General features: G+C 42.2%; 2 protein-coding genes across 3 annotated transcripts in view; one reads left to right on the top strand and one right to left on the bottom strand.

Moving 5' to 3' along the window:
• The window catches only part of rftn2 (raftlin family member 2), a 35892-nt gene extending 30494 nt beyond the window's left edge, over positions 1-5398 (top strand). For both annotated transcript variants that reach the window (XM_068330148.1, XM_068330147.1), the window contains exon 9: positions 3058-5398. In XM_068330148.1, the coding sequence (XP_068186249.1) occupies positions 3058-3243 (186 nt within the window). In that variant the 3' untranslated portion in view covers positions 3244-5398. The remainder of the gene's footprint in view (positions 1-3057) is intronic.
• Positions 5399-9379: 3981 nt separating this feature from the next.
• Positions 9380-17856, bottom strand: part of mob4 (MOB family member 4, phocein) — a 10478-nt gene continuing 2001 nt past the window's right edge. Inside the window, exons 3-8 of the mRNA XM_068328675.1 lie at positions 17611-17711; positions 15837-15879; positions 15157-15243; positions 14961-15040; positions 10894-11005; positions 9380-10534 (exon numbers count right to left, since the gene is read on the bottom strand). Of these exons, the coding sequence (XP_068184776.1) occupies positions 10400-10534; positions 10894-11005; positions 14961-15040; positions 15157-15243; positions 15837-15879; positions 17611-17711 (558 nt within the window). The 3' untranslated portion in view covers positions 9380-10399. The remainder of the gene's footprint in view (positions 10535-10893; positions 11006-14960; positions 15041-15156; positions 15244-15836; positions 15880-17610; positions 17712-17856) is intronic.

The raw sequence follows: 17856 nt of genomic DNA, 5'->3' as shown, positions 1-17856 counted from the left end.
CACACATGTACTCTGTCTTACTGCGGCTAACCTTCATTCCTCTCCTTTCCAGGACAAACCTCCACCTCTCTAGCAAAGTGCTCTTTCCATCTTCCCATCACATTACTTGCACCTGCCAATACACTTCCATCACTGTCCTTAATCACCCAACGTGCTGCATGTCCTTCTCATCTCTTTGTCTTTTCAACCTGTATAGATCAGTCTCTCCCTCTATACTGTTGAATCTAGCATACAAGTCATCATAAGCCCCTTGTTTGGCCTTTGCTACTTCTACTTAACCTTACGCTGCATCTCCCTGTACTCCTGTCTACTCTCCTCAGTCCTCTCAGTGTCCCACTTCTTCTTAGCCAACCTCTTTCTCTGTATACACTCCTGTACCTCCTCATTCCAGCACCAAGTGTCCTTATCTGCTTTCCTTCCAGATGACACACCAAGTACTCTCCTATGTGTCTCGGTGATCTCTTTAGCTGTAGTTGTCCAGTCATCTGGAAGCACCTCCTGACCACCCAGACCCTACCTTAACTCCTTCTTAAAAGTCATGCAACACTTTTCCTTTTTCATCTTCCACCATTTCGTCCTCTGCTGTGCCTTTGCCCTCTTCATCTTCGTCACCACCAGAGTCATCCTACACACCACCATCCTATGCTGTTTGGCTACACTCTCACCTACCACTACTTTGCAGTCACTGATCTCCTTCAGATTACACAGTTTACACAAGATGTAGTCTACCTGTGTGCTCCCACCTCCACTCTTATATGTCACCCTGTGTTCCTGCCTGTTCTGGAAGACAGTATTCACTATAGTCATTTCCATCCTTTTTGCTAAGTCAACCACCATCTGTCCTGTGCATTCCTCTCCTGGATACCAAACCGGCCCATCACCTCCTCATCACCTCTGTTTCCTGCACCAACATGTCCATTGAAGTCTGCACCAATGACAACTGTCTCACTTCTAGGTTTGCTCTGCGTCACTTCATCAAAGTCCAACCAGAATTTTTCCTTCTCCTCCAGCTCACATCCTACCTGTGGAGCATACCCACTAACAACATTGAACATCACACCTTCTATTTCTACCTTCAGACTCATCACTCTGTCTGACACTCTTTTTACCCCCAGGACATTCCTGACAAACTCCTCCTTCAACATGACCCTACTGTATTTCTCTTCCTTTCTACACCATTATAGAATAACTCCAACCCTGCTCCTAAACTTCTAACTTTGCTACCTTTCCACCTGGTCTCCTGGACCCACAGTATGTCTACCTTCATCCTCTGCATCAAATCTATATTTGATTTGCATGTTTGATTTGGAAAAAGTTTTATGTCGGATGTCCTTCCCGACACACCCCTCCGTATTTATCCGGGCTTGGGACTGGTACAATAACACACTGGCTTGTGCCCTTTTTGAAGCTACATTTAATCTATATGTTGCACTTAGAGGTAAAACATATAGGGAGAATAGCAAAGGACCAAGTACACACCCCTGAGGTATACCATATTTAACCATGCAAGAACTAGCTCACAGATGCCAAACTGCCTCTCCAGTTGGTCCAGGAGTATACAGTGATCTATAGCAGTTGACCCCAATCCCTGGGCCGCGGACCGGTATCGGTCCGTGGTCATTTGGTGCCGGGCCGCACAGAAAGAAAAGATAATTTTCATTACTACCGTTTTATTTATTTCGAAGTCTGAAAGATGTTTCATTTTGAAAAATTACCTGATTCTCTGTTACATCCATCTATGTCAGTGGTCCCGTACCACCGGGTCGTAACCCAGTACCGGGTCACGGGACATTAGGTACCAGGCGGCACAGAAAGTTTGAATTTCTTTTTATTCATTACCAGACTAAAGATGTTTTATTTTGAAAAGTGACGTCTGTGCGGAATGACGCACAGATGAATGCGTGCGTCTGTCTCGCTTGACAGGTCTTGGTCTTTGTGAAGCAGGATTTGCTACAGTGACCGTAAAGAAAACCAAACTGCGGAGTAGACCAGAGGTCTGGAACACCCTTCAGGTGCAATTGTCTCCCGTTACCCCTAGATAAGAGGTCCCCAACCACCAATTCTTGTTATTGTAATTATTATTATTTGAGTGACTTGTTCACCCTTCTATTGGAATTGATCACTATTTCTCCTACATTGAATGCACTGTAAGTCGGTATATTTCAAAATAAAACCTCATTAGTGAATCTTGAATCCAGTTTTTAATATAATTATTTATTACAATTATTTTGTTTACAGAGATGTTGATTATCAATTGAAGAAAAAAAGGTTGTTTATTGTCTGTTGGTGTCTACATTTTATATATAACCACTGCGGATTATTTATTATTAAACTGGAGCTGTCCTGGCATCATTTACGATTATCAAGCGAAGGAAGACCAGTCCGTGAAAATATTGTCTTACATGAAAGTGGTCTGTGGCACAAAAAAGGTTGGGGACCACTCATCTATAGTATCTATGGTATTACAACTTTAGTTAGTGCTGTTTCAGTGGAATGGCAGGCCCGAAAAGCTGGTTGAAATGGTTCGAAGAGGCTGCAAAGTGATAAAACATCTAAGAGCTGTTGAGATACTACGCTTTCTAGTCATTTAGAATGGAAGGTTAGAAACTGGTCTATAATTATTTAAAGACTCTTGGTCAAGATGTGGCTATTTAATCAGAGGTTTAACGACTGACTTAAATCTAATGGGAACAAGTCGTAAGAGAAAGATTAACTACATTTAACATAGTAGGGCCCAGCAATGGCCATAATTTTTCACAAGCTTAGCTGGAAAAAGGTCTAAGAGGCATGTAGTAGGTTTGGAGGTTGAAACCAACTTTGATAATCCTTCAAGAGAGACCATCTCACAGTATGTTAGAGACTAATTGGGTTTTAACACCCAGAGAAGGAACCACATTTTAACCTTGGATTCGGGTGAAGGTGAAGAACTAATCTTATGTTTAATGTTATCAATTTTACTGCATGTAACACAGGTTTCCTAGCATATGTCTAAACACGTGAGGGTTTTAATTAAAAAGAGTCGTTTTAGAAGCAATAACACGTAAATAACTTCTGCAGGATGTGTCCAGACGCTCTGTGAGTGGAGCGGTCAGCAGCACCACCAGCCCACAGGAGCGGTGTTCCACGGCTGGAGGCATCGGGGGCTTCCCCACGTTTGGAGGGGGATATCCCAGTACCCTGTCACACCTGGAGGAGGGAGGCTTCGACCAGGAAGAGGGGAAAGCTGAAGTCACCTGCATATGATGAGATATGCTGCTGCTCCTCAAACTCCAGGGGTCAAACATGATGGCTCCATAAAAATACCCTCAAGTATAACCAGAACTGGCACTAAACTGCTTTTAATGAAGCCATAATGAGAAGGAAATGTTTTTTAGAAATGGATCTGTGTTAGTGAAACTAGTCAGAGATGATTCACATTCAATCGGTCTTCAGGGGATTTCCAGCCTATGGTCGGTTCATGTGCTAATAGAAAATTATTACATTTTAAAACACAAGTATGGTTACACATTTCTGCACATTAGACACAGTGGTGGTGAAAAGAAGGGATGTAGTTCGAGTCCCAGTTTTGTCTTCACATCTTAACACCTATTTTTCCCTGTCAGCCTTTACTTTTACCTGCACAAAACTTTCAACGGCAAATTTTGTTAAGAAGTCAGGTGAAGTACCTTCATTCACAACATAGTTCTGGAGCTTCACAGCAGACGCCAACATTCTCTTGAACACCCGAAGAACACAGACACTTGTTTTAGAACGAAGCCCTGACATCACACAGAAGTTATGGAAGTCATTTCAGGATGAAACCTTCACTAAATTTTAGTAGCTAATCTATACTTAAATGTGTTCACGCTCCTCTAGGAATCAGAGAAACCCTGTCAATTAATCCAGTTTTATTTATGTTAGCGCTAAATCATCTCAACAGACATTTCAAAGTGCTTTAACAGACAGCGAAACCCGACGGAACCCTCCAGAGCAAGCATAAGTGACAGTAAAGGTGGAAAAACTCCCTCATTGATGAAGAAACTCCAGGCACGACCCAGACTCAGGAGGGCGATGATCCTCCTTGACCAGTTGGGTGGGAAAAGAAAGATACTGGGGATAGAGACAGGGCAAGGAAAAGAGGGAAAGACAGAGAGAGAGGCAGATAGGCCATATATTTGCACTCCAAATTGTGCCTCACTTCAGTTGCTGAAGTGAGGGCGGGATTCCAGGCCCTCTGATTTTCTGTCTTCCATACTTGTTCCCCACCTGTTCAACAGAAGCACAAAGACTGGTATCTTGCAAGCATTTGAAAGGTGATTTAAAGGTGTATTTAATGTTAGCAGGGAAAGCAAAGAAAAGCAAAGAAAGAGAAGTAACAGACGCTTATAAATTAAAGTAAGTCCCTTTAATAGGAGCGACAGAAAATATCCTCAGCAGTCAAGGACTATAGCAGTTTATCAAGTGAAATCTGTGTTGTTTTTAACTGTAGGCTTTATCAAAGAAGACGGTTTTGAGTCTACTTTTAAATAAGCTAAGGGTGTCTGCCCCCCAGACTAAGCGATCGTTCCAGAGTAAAGGAGCAAAGATAGCTAAAGCTTCTGCCTCCTGTTTTACTCCTAATGACCTGACGGGTTACCAGAACTTCTGCATCCTCAGATCGAAGTGCCCTGGGAGGGTGATACACTTAAATGAGATGTTAGGCGTGTGTCCATCTGGCTGATGGAGGACATGCTAGCGTCACAAAACGAGTCCCATCTTCTTTTGCTATAAGGGACGCCTCTGACTCCAGAAATGTGTTGTGAAGGAAGGAACTTGATCTGCATTGAAATGAGTGATGACTGAAAGTCTTTGGGCGTGAACTCTACACCAACACACTGCTGTCCTTGCAGCTCCTGTCCTCACTGGGGGGCTGGGGCAGGATGGGACGTAGCTCAGGTCCCTGTTGACCCCAAACCAGAGGAGCTTCGTCTGCCTGCCGTTTTAAAAGATGCGTAACTTCTGTGTCAATTCTGGTGACGGATCATGTTCTAATCTGGTACTAGTTTTCTGTCTCACGGATGAGGTTCTTTGCATCTCGTGTTTTATGGCGAGAACATCAGAGTAATGCAGGAGTGGACACACCCTTCGATTGCCACTGCTCACACTGTTTGACAAGGAAACTCTGTTGGGGAAAAGAAGTTATTGTTTATTTAATTCACATGTCTGGTAGTATTGAGTTGAGAACCTGACACAAAAGAGTGCCATGAACATTGTATTTATCTTACATGTTAGCGGAGAGATGTGTATAAATGTCTTTTACCTAAGGGATGAAACTAATGTTAACTTCCATGTTTTAAATGACGTACTGTATTAATCAGTTTAATAAATATCAGTATTATTCCCTCTTAGATTTGTAGATCGTTGTTTTATTAAACTCTATTTTCCATCCTGTGTGAGTGTTCTTTACCATTTTGATTCATTTACTGTATGTCTGTAATGGACACAAGTTTCACACTTGTGGAAAAACTGAAGCAGATTAACAACAAAAAAGCGTCCATCACAGAAGAATGGTTCTTGTTCTCCGTTTTTCTCTGCTGGTCAACACAAACACCTGAGAGCCGACGTGGTTGGATGTCCTGACTAGGTCCACAAAGATAAATGTTTGCCTTGGTCACTGACTGAGGTTCTTAGTCAGCCAGCAAGGAATGTATGAACTGCTGACAGAAGGCGAGTGTGTGAACAAGTTCCCTTGGGCCCCGTCCACACGATGCCGGAACTTTTTGAAAAAGCATCTTTTTTGTTGCGTTTACGCCTTCCGTCCACACGACAACGCAGATATCCGGAACGAAAACGCAACTTGATGAAAACGCTGGCCCTGGTGGATTTTATTAAAAACGCTGGGTCTGCGTCGTCGTGTAGACGGTGTATCCGCAACTTTTTAAAAACGCTGATGTCTTGCCTACAACGAAAACATCTGTGACAACAAAACACGGAGGATTCCTATTGGATAAAATTTGACTCAATACTGCCACCACATGGTTTGGCATGCTTATAGCCGTCTTCAAAAACGCACTGCTGTGTTTACGTGTGGACGGAGATTTTTTTAATAACGCTGTCGTGTGGACGCGAATCGTTTTCGATGCGTTTTTAAAAAGTTGCGTTTTCAAAAAAATCCGTCATCATGTGGAAGGGGCCTTGGTGTTGGTTGGTAATTGTGGCGATGGTCGGATCGTTCACCTGGACTCCTTATTGGAGTGCCAGTTTTCCACCTGGCCAGTGCTGCTTCTAAGCGCTTGTATTCCTTCAAAGTGTTCTACTCATTTCAGAGGCATTAGGTGTAAGGGTGCTGTTTCCTGTTCTCTTAGTGAAAATCGGTGTTATCGTTTGCGTGCGAGAACTTCACAATTTTTACATTTCTCCCCTTAAATTTCAAACCCAGAAAAAGCCATTATGTTTTGATGGAGCTCGCGCAAGACTCACCCGCATTATTCTGCCTTAATAAAATCAACCAAATGGCAACACGTCTGCTCGTTTTACATGCTGCAGTGAGAGCAAAGAGTTAGTGAGACCCCCCAAGCGTAATCTGTTGCTTATGCTTGGAGAGTCCTGTTGGGTTTTGTTGGGATTCAGGAAAACCGCTATAACTGAATTGTGTAAATCATGTCCTTTTGATGACTTTGATGTAGAAAAAGTATAATAAAGTGAGGCACTGTTTGAATAGTTTTAGGTGAAACAACTTATGTTTAATTACTTGAGCACAAAAAGAGGAGTCAAGGTTATGAGCACTTTCTGCATGAAGAAGGAAGTGAGGGAGGAACATATGGGTTATTCCAGCTGCAAGATGAAGATGAAGCTAAGAAGTACCTTTGTTAAAGAAGTGTGGGAATTGGTAAAACACACTTCCTTCTGATGTGCTTTCTGTAGTAAAACACACCTCCTTCTGAGGTATAAAAGAAGAAAAGTATAGAAACTGGTGTTTCCTTCCTCGATCAATGAAACGCAAAAGAGCTTTGCAAGGCAGTACCTCTTCAGTTTCTCTGTCTGTTAATGTGCTTTGAAATGTCTGCTGATGTGATTAAGCACTAAACAAATAAAGGTGAGACTAGCGGGACCCGTAGAAATTCCACGATTAAACAATATCAGGCTTCATGGTATTAAAAACCAAGCACACCCAACGTAGTCCAAAATAAACGTGGTGACATAACAACTTTGTGTTGGAAAATCATGGATTGCACTTGGCGGGTATTACGAAGCTATAGATGAATGTTAGCAGGCTATCAGGAAAAAGAAAGCTAATTGTGAGATTGGCAAAGGAGCTATCATTAAAGAAAAGGCACCTGTCAAAAGAGAGAGTGGAAAAGAAATTTTAGAGAAGTGATAGTTCTGTTAGCTGACTACATGAACAGAGCTTTATGTTTTTACTTAAAAGACCCGTTTTGTCAAATGCCCAAAGAGCATCTCGGATACTACATTGATTGTCCCATTCCAAAGGGAAACCATAGCTGGACAGGCTGTTCGTGTAGCCAGCTAGTTACACTCAGAAATTGTTGCGGTTTTTTGTGTCGTTGCTGCTGTTTGGCCTCTGCTCAAAAACATGAAAATTGTTGGAACAGTTATGAAACTCTAAAATTATGTTAACTGGGAAGTCCATGTATAAATATTTCATTCCTAACATAGCAGATGCCTTACACCATATTGTTCATTTGATTCTTTCTGGCAGATGCGCCGTGATTGGTTGGGCGTTGTGATTGGTTGAGCGCTTGATTGACAGGTAGTGGGTGGTGTTGGTGACAGCGTGAGGCTTTTCAACTGAGCTTATTCAAATATATAGGTGGGGATAAAAGTTATAGCGCAGAAAAGTGTAAGGAAAATAGTTTTAGAGCTATGAACTTGTTGCTCACAGCTGAAGCCTGGAAAGGAAACAATAGGGAAACAATCAGCCTACATGCAGTTTTACGGTTGAAAAAAGAAGTAACAGCCTAAGATAACTTGGATGGATTATGGACAGGATCGGTTGTTTCCTGTCCAAATTTACTAGTGGTATATTGACATCATCCACCATCTTTTATAACTCAAATGGAAAGCATGAAGCACATTTAAATAAATTTCAAAATATGTATTTAAAATATTGATATAGTAATGCGCAGTGTAATAAAGTGTTGATAACACAATGGAACATGCAATCACTCGTACAACTGTTGTGTTCGTAAAAGCAGCAACAGTCATAATTAGTAAATGTGTCTAACGGCTCCATGTGTGTGGGACAGATGAACGCTAAGATGAAGGCCGCTTCGGCGTTACGATGCGGCCATCCGAGTAGACGCTGGCTTTGTGAGTTCGGTCCTGGTGAATACAGCATCGGGGTTCCCCACACGACCAAGTGAGGTACTTCACAATCAAAGAATATAAATCACTATGTTTGACAAAGCCAAAATGGCTCCGTAAGTGAGAGACATAGACAAATGTGAAGACCAGGGCTAACTCGGCTAGCGGCCCGAATTTCCGGGTAGATGCCGGAAGATGACAGCGTGAGGTTTTCAATTGAGCTTATTCAAATATATAGGTATAGGGATTGATTAATTATCACCATGCCTCTAAAAAAGATGCAAAAGTTAGAGGAAAAAATGAAGAAACAATGAGTGCTTTCTTGCATAAATAACAAATCAAAAGTTAATGAAGAAAAAGAGACAGATATTACTGAAATTGGTGTAGAGAAGGCTGTCAGTTTGGTGCAGTGTCCAGAGGAGGATGCAGTTTATGAATTAAACGTGTGACCCCCATGTGACCGCTGGATACGGAAGCTGTTGCAGCGCACAAGGTTTTCTGACCACAGGGATGATGCCAGACATCTGAAAAAAAAAATCTAATTTTCATGATAAAGAATATATTCCACTTAAAAAAAGAGATTACTGTCCCTTTAATGTTAATAAAAAGTTTAGTTTTTATATTGTATTATTGGCAAAACTCAATCCTTGTGTATGTATGTTCCGTTGTTACTTTTTGGATGCATAAAATTTTTCTTGTAGCATTTTCCGGGGATGTATTCCTTCGAGGTAAAACTAACTCTGGAAAATAGTCTTCAGTGTTGTTTGTGATTTATAGTGAGGACATTTCCATTTTAGAGCGAGACGCTTATTTTGATACCTTGAATTTGTCAGCACCCACTGGCCCTCTCTTTGGGTTGGTTCTTCATCTTTACCTCCATTAAGCAGTTCTAAAATTCTGTTTAATAAAACACCACCTTTTAATCACTGGGGTAATTTGAGTTGTCAGAATAAAACCAGGTATGAATCCGCTGTCACAGTCAGTGTGACAGCGGATCTAATGACTGACTCCACAGTGATGAGGTGGAGACCGAGTCCATCCTTGTCTTGTACGGCATGTCCAGCCCACCCCCCACGCCCCCCAAAAAAGGCCACACTGTGAATAATAGTCTTCTTTATTAACAGACATCATGAAAATGTTAACAGTAACAAAAGATTTTAGTCCATTAAAAAAGTGGCTTGGATCGACCAAATAACTTAACGAGGGACAAGGTTGTGCTCCGATACGTCCATGTGGCTGATGTTCCATCTATTCAGTATAGGTGTAGGTCTACAGGTCTACCAGTAGGTTTTCAGCAGTCAGGTCTCACTACTACTGCATCAAGGACTGTGAACATCAAGCACATGGTGTGCAGGTTAAACTGGGGTGTGTCACCAAGAAGGGTCAGAGAAGCCCCCAAACCGTCCTGGACGCTCTGGAACGTCGCTCCAGAGGCAGAACAGAGAGTAGGACTGGTAGGACACGTTTCTATGACCACACCTACACCTTGTTCACTAGCATGACTATCAGCAGGCTAATTAATGACCCATGTCATGGCACACCCCCAAAAAGGCCATAGGCAACACGAGCTAAGAGAACAGAAGCGGACACAAAAGAGTGACATGAATTTAGAGTGTGTATACGTGTGTGTGTGTGGGGGGGGTATATAATATATATAGATATATACAGAATGGGGGGGGGCTGTCAGTGTGTGCCTTTGTCAACAATACAGGTCATTATAGTTACGTAGGTTTTTGCAAATCCAGCTGCTTGTTGGAGATGAAGGAGGGGAGTGGGAGCAGGACTTGTTCCAGTCTGAACCAGTAGGGAACTGGTTCCAGTTTGAACCAATAGGGAACTGGTTAAAGTGTGAACCAGTAGGGAACTGGTTCTAGTGGGAACCAGTTCACTACTGGTTCCAGTCTGAACCAATAGGGCATTGGTCAGGAGGCATCATGTGGTCCAGCAGGTGTGGTCCTGCTCCTGGTACTCTACTACGTCCGCTGAGACAGACACAGGTGACGAGGGTAAGGGAACATGGGACAGTGTTATGAGACACAAGTCTAAATACACTGTAGAGTGTGTGTTTGTGTGTGTGTGCGACATATCAGATGGTATGTGTCATCACAGAAAAGTGTTAGGCTTCACTCTCGCCAGCTGATGAGGTGTTTTGCACTTCCTCCTCCAGGATGGGAACAATCAAGTTGTCCTTGGACATCAGGTTGTACTTCATGACGAAGCGTGTGAAGCGATGACACAGGAACGTCTCATTCTGCCACACACACACACACAGAACAATGAGAATATCCTCTGAAGGGACTGAAACACAGACAGTAACGTTCTCCACACATCTCTGCTTGGTTGTTTGGTTGGATTCAGCTGGATGACATGTTAGTTCATAGACCTGGACTAGAAACACTTCAAAATCCAGACGGTGTCAGATCACAACCTGTATCTGTATGTAGTAGAAAATATCCTGTTGCCTTTTCTTTTCTACTGATGAATGACACTAATGTCAAACAGACCGATATACAGCAAGGTGTCTGATGCTGACATAAACCTCTCATACACTTACGGAACAATTACGAACACATCGTTGCTGTAGTTTAAAACGTTTCAGAGGGAACTTACCTCATATTTGTCAAATATCTGGCGGTGATGGAAGTAGGCGTGAGAGAATATCCTATAGATGCGGCGACAGACGGACCCCAGTTTGGCCACTGACGACTCCTTGATGCTCACCCTGGAAGCCAAAACACAGAACAATGGTCGTTTGAAATGAGAGTTTCACTGACAGGGTGACAGTATTCTGCCCTCACGTTCCTCTGATAGCAACCCAACGCTCATGATGACACAATGTCTTCTACACTGCAATAACATAAAGTGGAGACAAGAGGTCTCCAGCCAGCCACTGACATGGAAAGATGTAGTCTGTAATGTTCATTATCAAGACAATCCAACTGCCAGACCACATGAGAAAAAAAACAGGAAATCAGATTGAAGGATCTCAAAAGAATTTTTAAATCGTGGTGGACAATAAGTATTTGGTCAATGACAAAAGAGTCAGATTTCTGTCACAGAAAGCTCTACTGTCCTCCACTGCTGACATGTATTAATGGACACTGTTTGAAATGAAAGACACTCACATCCTCAACAAGAATCAACCATGACCAAGACCACAGAGTTGTCTAAGGACACCAGGAAGAAAACTGTAGACGTGCACCAGACCGGGAAGATTGAATCTCCAATACACAAGGCTAATGTGAAGACCTAGATAATGTCCCCTGATCTGATTGTTTGATCATTAAAATTTCAAAACACAAAAGATATCTGAGTAGTGATTGCTCGGATATTATTTGTATATAACTTGGATTATCATTAAACTATCCAAGAAAAAAATGGTGGAATAGGTAAAAACACTTCAGGACACTAAATTAAAACTATAATGATTGTTTTATTTATTTTACTGTCACAATATAGCTTCTCTGCAATTACACACCCAAATTCGAACTGTGAAATAAAAGCAATTATATCCTGCTTCAAAATACGTTGGTGTCATCATTAGACCTTAACAATGAAAATTATTAACTATTATTAACAATCCAAAATGCTATGATGGCTGCCAGCCAACTGGAAACACTGATGTTACGATGCAAAGATGGTTTGCTTATGGCTCCCAATCATTCAGTCAACACAATTAACCTGTACCTTCCTTGTGCAGCTCCCACTAACTTTGCTTTAATTTTCTTACGCATTTGCTTTATTTTTCTTAAAACATTCTTCACTTGGCACTGCCTTCTCCTCTCCATCTTCTGCTGCTCCAAATGGGGCTCTTGCACCATCATTTGTCGGGCTTTTGCTTTCACGTGTCCTGAGCAAACTTCCTTTGCCAGTCGCAATATGAGGTTCCTCTGTGACATTTTATCGGTGCACTTCTTGAACAGAATCGAAGCATTTATGGCAGCCAGGTTAAGAATATTACAAAACACCAATGGCCATCATCATGTAGGAGCTTACACTGAATATTTCCTCCCCATTTGATCAAGCACATCTACCGCAACCTTGGTTCTGTTGTGGTTCTGGATGTAACAGTCTCCAGTTTAGCCTCATGGCCACTTGTGTGGCAGCTGTGTGGATTGTGAATAGAATTGAGACATTTTTCCTTGGTTAGCATTGATAGATTGTTAGGGTTGCACTGTCACATTTCTTCACTTCTTTAGTGTGCTTTGCTCCTCCCCTTTGCTCCTCTACAGATGGAGGAGAAATTTCAAGAGAAGTAAAGAAGTTATCAGTGGTAATATTTCCCCCCTCAACACAAGTTACTTGTGTTGACTGAGTGTTTGTGAGGCATAAACAACAACTTGGCATTGGAACAGCAGTGTAACCAGCTGGCTGGCAGCCATCACAGCATTATTGAATGTTCGTAACAGTTCATAAATTTTATTGTTAAGGTCTCATAATGATGTCAGTCTATTTTGAAGCAGGTTACAATTGTTTTTATTTCAGTTTGGATGTGTAATTGCAGAGAAGTTACGTTGTGTCAATTAAATAAATAAAACATTCAATCATTATATTTTTGATTTAGAGTCCTGATTTGTTTTTATCTATTCCACCAATTCATTCTAAGATATTTTCAATGATAATCCAAATAATATAAAAATATTGTTCGAGCAGTCAAAATCACTGTCTATGGGAGTTTTAGTAGTTACAGTATTCTGTGAGGCCGAGTGTTAAAGTGTGTGTGTGTGTGTGTGTGTGTGTTTGTGTGTGACTGCGTGAATGTGTGAGAGGTAGAGAGAGAAAGAGACAAAGGGAGAGAAAGAGAGCACGTGTGTGTGTGTGTGTGTGTGTGTGTGTGTGTGTGTGTGTGTGTGTGTGTGTGTGTGTGTGTGTGTGTGTGTGTGTGTGTGTGTGTGTGTGTGTGTGTGTGTGTGTGCGCTATGTAACAGTTAAAGTATCTGTACAGTATATAAATCATTAATTTGAATTGAAGTGAGAAAGTGTCAAACTAAGAACAGGCAGGGAAAAAAATGACTGGAGGCGGTGACCGATGCGACACGAGCAGTTTTCAACTGTCTGGTTAAATGCACCGCGTACTTAGTTTACCATCACCAAGTATGAATAAGGAGTGAATAATGAATACAATGTAAAAAAGCGACTGAGTGTCCAGAAAAGCGCTATATAAATGTAATCCATTATTATTATTATAAGAGTCCTAATGGAGGAGCTTGAACAGCCCGGCAATTAGGAATTGCAGTACTGTAATCCAAACTAGAAGTAACAAAGGCATGAATGATTTTTTTCTGAGTCTCTAAAGGATAAGAAATTTCTACCTTTAGCAATGTTTCGTAAATAAAAAGGCTGTCCCGAGACATAGACTTGATATGAGCGTCAAAGGACAGCTCTTGATCAAAAATCACTCTCAAGTTCCTGACATAATTCATAGAGGATAGAGCAATGTTATCTAAGTGAATTACCATATTAGAAAAATCATCTCTAAGATGCTTAGGCCCAATAATAACTTCAGTTTTGTTACTGTTCAGCATTAAGAAATTGTGAAGCATCCAGTATTCAATATCCCTGAGGCAGGTCTCTAATTAGTTGGTCAGATTCGTTTAATTGATAAGTATAATTGCGTATCGTCTGCATAACAGGGAAAATTTGTTATGTTTTCTTGTATTTCCCAATAGTAACATATATAAACAGAATTGGCCACAGAACAGATCCTTGAGGTACTCCACAGGAAAGAGTCTCTCCATCTGAAGATTTATTTTTTACATAGACAAACTAAAATCAGTCGGATAGATTAAACCAGTTTAATGCATAGTTTTTAATGGCCACTTCCTCTTGATGGCCACTCCTAGTTTTTAATGGCCACTCCTATGAATAATATTATGATCAACAGTATCGAATGCTGCAATCAGGTCTAATAAGACTAAAATAGATAGAAGTTGATTAATTGATTGATATGGGCGGCACGGTGGCGCAGTGGGTAGTGCTGTTGTCGCACGGCAAGGTTCTGGGTTTGAGTTCTGCATGTTCTCCCCGTGTCTGCATGAGTTCTTTGCGGGTTCTCCGGCTTCCTCCCACTTCCAAAAACATGCGCTCCAGGTGAATGGGCCAGTCCCAAATTGCCCGAAGGTGTGAGTGTATGTCCTTGTATATATGCGTGGCTCCGCGATGCACTGGCCTCGCGCCCCAGTTGGTTCAAGCACCCCGTGACCCGCTACAGCGGATGAAGTGGGTTTAGAAAATGGATGAATGATTGATTAACTGACAGATAGTTGGAGTGTACCAGTTGAACCTCTTTGTAGGTAGGAGAACTAGCAACCACCAGCAGAGGCTGACTGGAGACATTTGCCCCACTGTGAAAGGTTCCAGAGGGGACAGTTGTGTTCCTGTTGGAACAGCAGATGACACATTCTATGCTTCATGTCAATTCATGGCGACCTGGCCTCTGAGTTTGGGACCGGTAGCGGTCCACGGCCCGGTAGTTGGGGACCACTACACTACAGCATTACTTCAGTGTTCCCGCAGCAGGCAGCTGCTGCAGGAACGCGTCCACACTGCACCATTCGTCAGAGACCAGGAAATCCAGACCCAATGCAGCAGCTACTGGTCAATCACAGCAAGTCCAAGCCTGATGTCCAGCGGACTGGACTGTATGGAACTCTGTCCTACTGAAGGGAGACACTGACCTGCTGGGGAAGTATTTGTTGCTATTGAGAAGACAGGCAGCTCCGTCCAGCGTGTGCCTGGTGTAGTCGATGGCAGGGCACTGAGGATACAGCACGCAAAGACACACACACACACACACACACACACATTAATGCAGAAGTCATAGTTTGTGTCTTGGTAACAAGTGGTTGTTAGTGGGGCACAGACTGGACACACCTCCTTGGGGGTCTTGTGGGCAGCACACAGGAAGATCCACTGCTCGGTGGCCGTCATCTGGGTGCAGGTGTCCGGGTGACATTCACTCTGTGGGAGCAGACAAACGTCACTCCAGCTGACAGGACATCAACAACACCTACAGCAAGTTTCCCACATGGCTACACGTCACTGTCTTTACATTTGCAGCCTCATGTAGCGTGATCACACCTGACCACATCTGATCACACTGCCAGGCCTGAACACAGAGCATGATCTTTACTGATCCCACAACATTACGTCTCTTTCATTAGAAAGCACAGCATCAGAGCTCACAGCATCTCTCTCCATCACATACACACACACACACCTATATGTAATTTTTTTTTTAAACTTTTGCATGTGAGTATTTTTCTTTAAAACAAAATATAATACCTTCCCTTTACTGAGCAAACAACTCATTTCCAAAACCGGTATAAAAGCCTCAAAAAGTTAAAATGCATCTTCAAATAGTTAATGTCAATATGGATGGAAGATTGAGATGATTTCATTTCAGCCTAATCATTCAATCTAATGATTTAATTTGAATTACAGAGATCATCTATGACAACCCAGAGTTCTGCTCGCATTCGGTGCAGAGCACTCGTCCGGTGTCGTCTCAAAATCCATCATCCAGTTTTAAAAAGGTGATTTGGATCACATACCTGCAGTTTCACAGCGAGTCCATTGAGCTCCAGGCAGAACTGTCTACACAGAGGACAGAACAGTAGCAGATAGGAGAGACAAATGAGCACCAGTGAAAAATCCACTCAAGTCAACCATCATGTTGTTCAGAACCAGGTACTGATCAAAGAAGACATTCAAAAACAATTCCAAGACGTGCAACACCATAACACAGTTACACAGCAGATTCCACTGCATACCTCCACCATCACCACTGACAGTTATGAACTGACTATCAGTGATGTCTACTGATCTCAGTCAGAAATTTCTTGCCCCAAAGCGATCCATGGTCCTTAATATCTTTCATTACTTATTGATTAATCAATTTCCGCTCTCTAAAGGCGTAGCTCTGAGCTGACCAATCAACACTGCCGTCCCCCGCGCGTTCACATGCGTTTGTTTACTTGCGCCACTCAAACGCGCCTGCATTACAGATCGATCGATCGGCTTAGTCTGGAACTTTTTTTTTTTAGATAATTACATCCCGCTTCAAAGTGGTGATGTATCGTGATAGTTAAAGCTGTGTTTTCCGAAAATCATCATGGACAATGACAGGTCATTGATAACACGGGAGCTAAGCTAACGCAAACTAATGAAACATCGGATTTTGCCAATAAGACCAAGTTTTTCTCTTGTATTCTCGTGTGTGTGTGTGTGTGTGTGTGGATACACTCAGCTTTCTGATCACTTAGAAGAGCTAATGCTGCTTTCATTCACCGAAACACAGACAATAGTTCTGAATTAGTAAATGTGCAACTGGTTGTGTTCGCTGTGATGCTGGGGATAGCCTCAGGCGGGCACACACACACACACACACACACAAACACACACACACACACCTGACTGAAGCAGCATTAAGTAGTTAGCCAAATGGTAGCTAATTTCAACAGCTTGGGAGGAACTTTCAGTGTGTAGCTCTGAGCTAGGTCATTACCACACACCGCTACCTAGCCTGATTACGAGCCACACGCGCAAGTACACACACACACACAAACACACACACACACACACAACTGAAGTGGACCTAGCTAGTTAGCCAAATGCTAACTGAGTTCAACTGCTTGCAAAGAACTTTCAGTGTTAGGACATTGCTGCACAATGCTACATTACCTCACAATGCTGAACGAACTCTCCCCTCGGGGATTGCCATGCCACTGGGCATGTCAAACAATCAATATCGTCAATCACTCTAACCAATCCGATCGTTTTGAATTCCTAAAACTCCAAATATCTATTGATACAGGAAGTATTTGTTTACCAGCTTCTAGGAGTTGGTCAGGTTAGGGAGGACCACTATGTATATGTAGATAGCTGAAAAAGTGTGATTTCAAAATAGGACCCTATTATGAGCTGTAGAGTGGGTCGTCCAATGCTCCAAAGATTGACGGTTTGATACTCGCACACACCCAAATTAAAATGTCCACAAATATTATACACTGATATAATAAAATAAACTATAAATGCCAACTTTTGTCCCTGGCATATATTTATGTTGAAATTTCAATATTTTTAATTTTTTTTTTAAATTTTATATACTGGTTTGATCCCCGAAGGGAAATTAAGAACGCACACTCTAGCTACTGATTACAAACGCATGCATACATATCATCACTATTCTGGTCCTACAACCTTATCTCCACTCGGCTTCTTCAAAATTCAGTGTTGAATGTTGCGTTATTGGTGACTGCCTACAGTGTAAGCCTACCGCCACCAGGTCTGAAGGTCTACAGTGTACATGTTAGCTGATGGACATACCTGAGGTGCTCGTACTTCCACACACCCTCATCCTGACCCTCAGGTGGTTCCAGGATCTTGTCGATGTTGGAGCAATCTGACCTGATGTTCTGCTGAATGTACTGAAACACAGCAGGAACATCATCTTCATTAGTACCACACAGTCACATGCAGTGTGTCAACTGTATTGACTGTGTTGTCAGGTTTTGGCCTGGGAACACGCTTCACACAGCCAGACGGAAGAAAACATTTGTTTGTGCACAACGC

Source organism: Antennarius striatus, chromosome 12, assembly GCF_040054535.1.
Source record: "Antennarius striatus isolate MH-2024 chromosome 12, ASM4005453v1, whole genome shotgun sequence".
NCBI classification, from domain to species: Eukaryota; Metazoa; Chordata; class Actinopteri; order Lophiiformes; family Antennariidae; genus Antennarius; species Antennarius striatus.
This window is presented reverse-complemented; position numbering and strand designations above follow the sequence as displayed.